The following is a 2,354-nucleotide window of genomic DNA, read 5'->3' on the forward strand; positions in this document are numbered from 1 at the left end:
GTCAGCGTCATCCCTCATTCTGAACGGAACATATGAAGAGAGTCAGGACCGTCGAAAAGTCAGGTGTAAACTGCTACATATTTATACTCCAAAAATGAGCTATACTGGACGGACGTAACACGCTACTCATATAGTTGCTGAAACCTCTTCGGTATTTATATTATTCAGTTGGGTCACAATATTAATGCACTAATTTTGGTGATTTATCTTTGATACGTTTTTTGTTGTTTGTCCGTACGATCGATAGAGGACGTTCCCCTCCCTCAAGAGCTACTTTCGCCACCCAACTGAGACCATTTTGGTCGTTTCCATCGAATAGTCCTTATTTCGAAAGGCTACTATTCACGTACGGATATACTTACCAACGAATGAAGTCATAGCCTTAATGTAAAAGATCCACTGCTGGTGTTCACTACCGTACCATTATGCTTTCGGCAAGTCCCTGTACATCCATTGACCGATCTGATCTTCCCGGGTTCATTTTCAATTTAGCGGCTTGAATATATTCACCACATTCGGCTGCGCACCAAACGCTTTTATGGTACGGAGAAGTCAAAAGCGAAAGCTCTTGTGTGTGTTAGACAAGTATGTTTTTATCAGTGAATCGCAATTGATAAACATCAACGGATGACATTAGATAAAGCACGTCCCGGTGCCAGCAATGCACTACGAGTGTGTTACTAGGCCAAGAAACATCAGTATTCACAACCACATTTGAAGGGCACAAAGGGAACAGATGAGAATCACCCAGCAGCTTCACTGACCTTCGGGCATATGAAAGAACGTATGGTGTACATGAACTTAAGTGACCAAATCAAACGATGACCACAGTCAGCTAAAGGCGCAGTTTACGATGAAATTTCACTCGGTATACTGGAAGATGACTCGAGCTTTGTTTTTACAATATGCCGTTTAGAATTCTGGCATATTCCGCCCGTTGGCGGCAAAACCACAGCCAACTGGACGAACAAGGTGAATGGGTAAACGTGGACTATTATCAGCTGGAGGCCAGGCAGAATAGAATGGAGTGGTGCTGGATGGCATGCCCGGACCTGCAGCCAGCTGGAGCGGCATCGAGTTGTGCTGCGAACCGACAGGTAGCCTCGAGGTAGTGATTGGATTCGGCATTGGATGAATCAACGGTTGTCGAATAACCAACGGTTTGTGATCAGAACGTTGATCAGGCTTGTTAGGCGGAGCGCATGATTCTGCTTTCGTTGACGGGTGAGGCATCTGCAAAAGTGGTGACACGCTGGGTGTCAGCCGGGCAGGATGGGCGACACCAGCTTCGGTGCCATCGGAAAGTAGCATCCGCACGGGAGTTGAAACAGAGGCCGAACGTCCGCACAAATCAGATTCTAACTTGCGACGAAAACTGGCTAGGGTTGCCTCTTGGTGCTGAATTCGGCGAGTAACAATACTGAGGCGGTTCAACTGATGTCTTAGGGCCTGTAGAAAGTAAATAAGAGAAGAACAAACGATATAAAACATTACATGTGGAAGACTCGTGAAACAAAACAATTTCGGGGTAATCGCGTCTATGGACTGAGGCAGAATAGAATGGAGTGGTGCTGGATGGCATGCCCGGACCTGCAGCCAGCTGGAGCGGCATCGAGTTGTGCTGCGAACCGACAGGTAGCCTCGAGGTAGTGATTGGATTCGGCATTGGATGAATCAACGGTTGTCGAATAACCAACGGTTTGTGATCAGAACGTTGATCAGGCTTGTTAGGCGGAGCGCATGATTCTGCTTTCGTTGACGGGTGAGGCATCTGCAAAAGTGGTGACACGCTGGGTGTCAGCCGGGCAGGATGGGCGACACCAGCTTCGGTGCCATCGGAAAGTAGCATCCGCACGGGAGTTGAAACAGAGGCCGAACGTCCGCACAAATCAGATTCTAACTTGCGACGAAAACTGGCTAGGGTTGCCTCTTGGTGCTGAATTCGGCGAGTAACAATACTGAGGCGGTTCAACTGATGTCTTAGGGCCTGTAGAAAGTAAATAAGAGAAGAACAAACGATATAAAACATTACATGTGGAAGACTCGTGAAACAAAACAATTTCGGGGTAATCGCGTGAACCTATGGACTGCGACTGCGTCCAATCACCCATTAAATCCCATTGCAGTGATCCCCAACCTTTCTTGTATCCCGACCTATTTCTGTAACACGAGTGCCCAACGGTCCGACACCCCGTTAGTTCGCCGTTCTATGGAATTCGCTATTAGGGTTCTGATTCACTTGATGAAAACGTAGGCAAACGTCTGTTGGATGTTGGCCCTACTTATCTCACCACTCAGTGGTTGCACCCACCTTGGTAACACTTCAAAATGCGCAGCAAGTCGATTGCCAACTA

General features: G+C 47.4%; 1 protein-coding gene across 1 annotated transcript in view; it reads right to left on the reverse strand.

Moving 5' to 3' along the window:
- Positions 1-570: 570 nt before the first annotated feature.
- The window catches only part of T265_08006 (hypothetical protein), a gene marked incomplete at both ends in the record, with an annotated part of 4,341 nt that continues 2,557 nt past the window's right edge, over positions 571-2,354 (reverse strand). Inside the window, one exon of the mRNA XM_009173687.1 lies at positions 571-1,449. Coding sequence (XP_009171951.1) covers positions 913-1,449 — 537 coding nt within the window. The remainder of the gene's footprint in view (positions 1,450-2,354) is intronic.

This window comes from Opisthorchis viverrini, assembly GCF_000715545.1.
Source record: "Opisthorchis viverrini unplaced genomic scaffold opera_v5_193, whole genome shotgun sequence".
NCBI classification, from domain to species: domain Eukaryota; kingdom Metazoa; phylum Platyhelminthes; class Trematoda; order Opisthorchiida; family Opisthorchiidae; genus Opisthorchis; species Opisthorchis viverrini.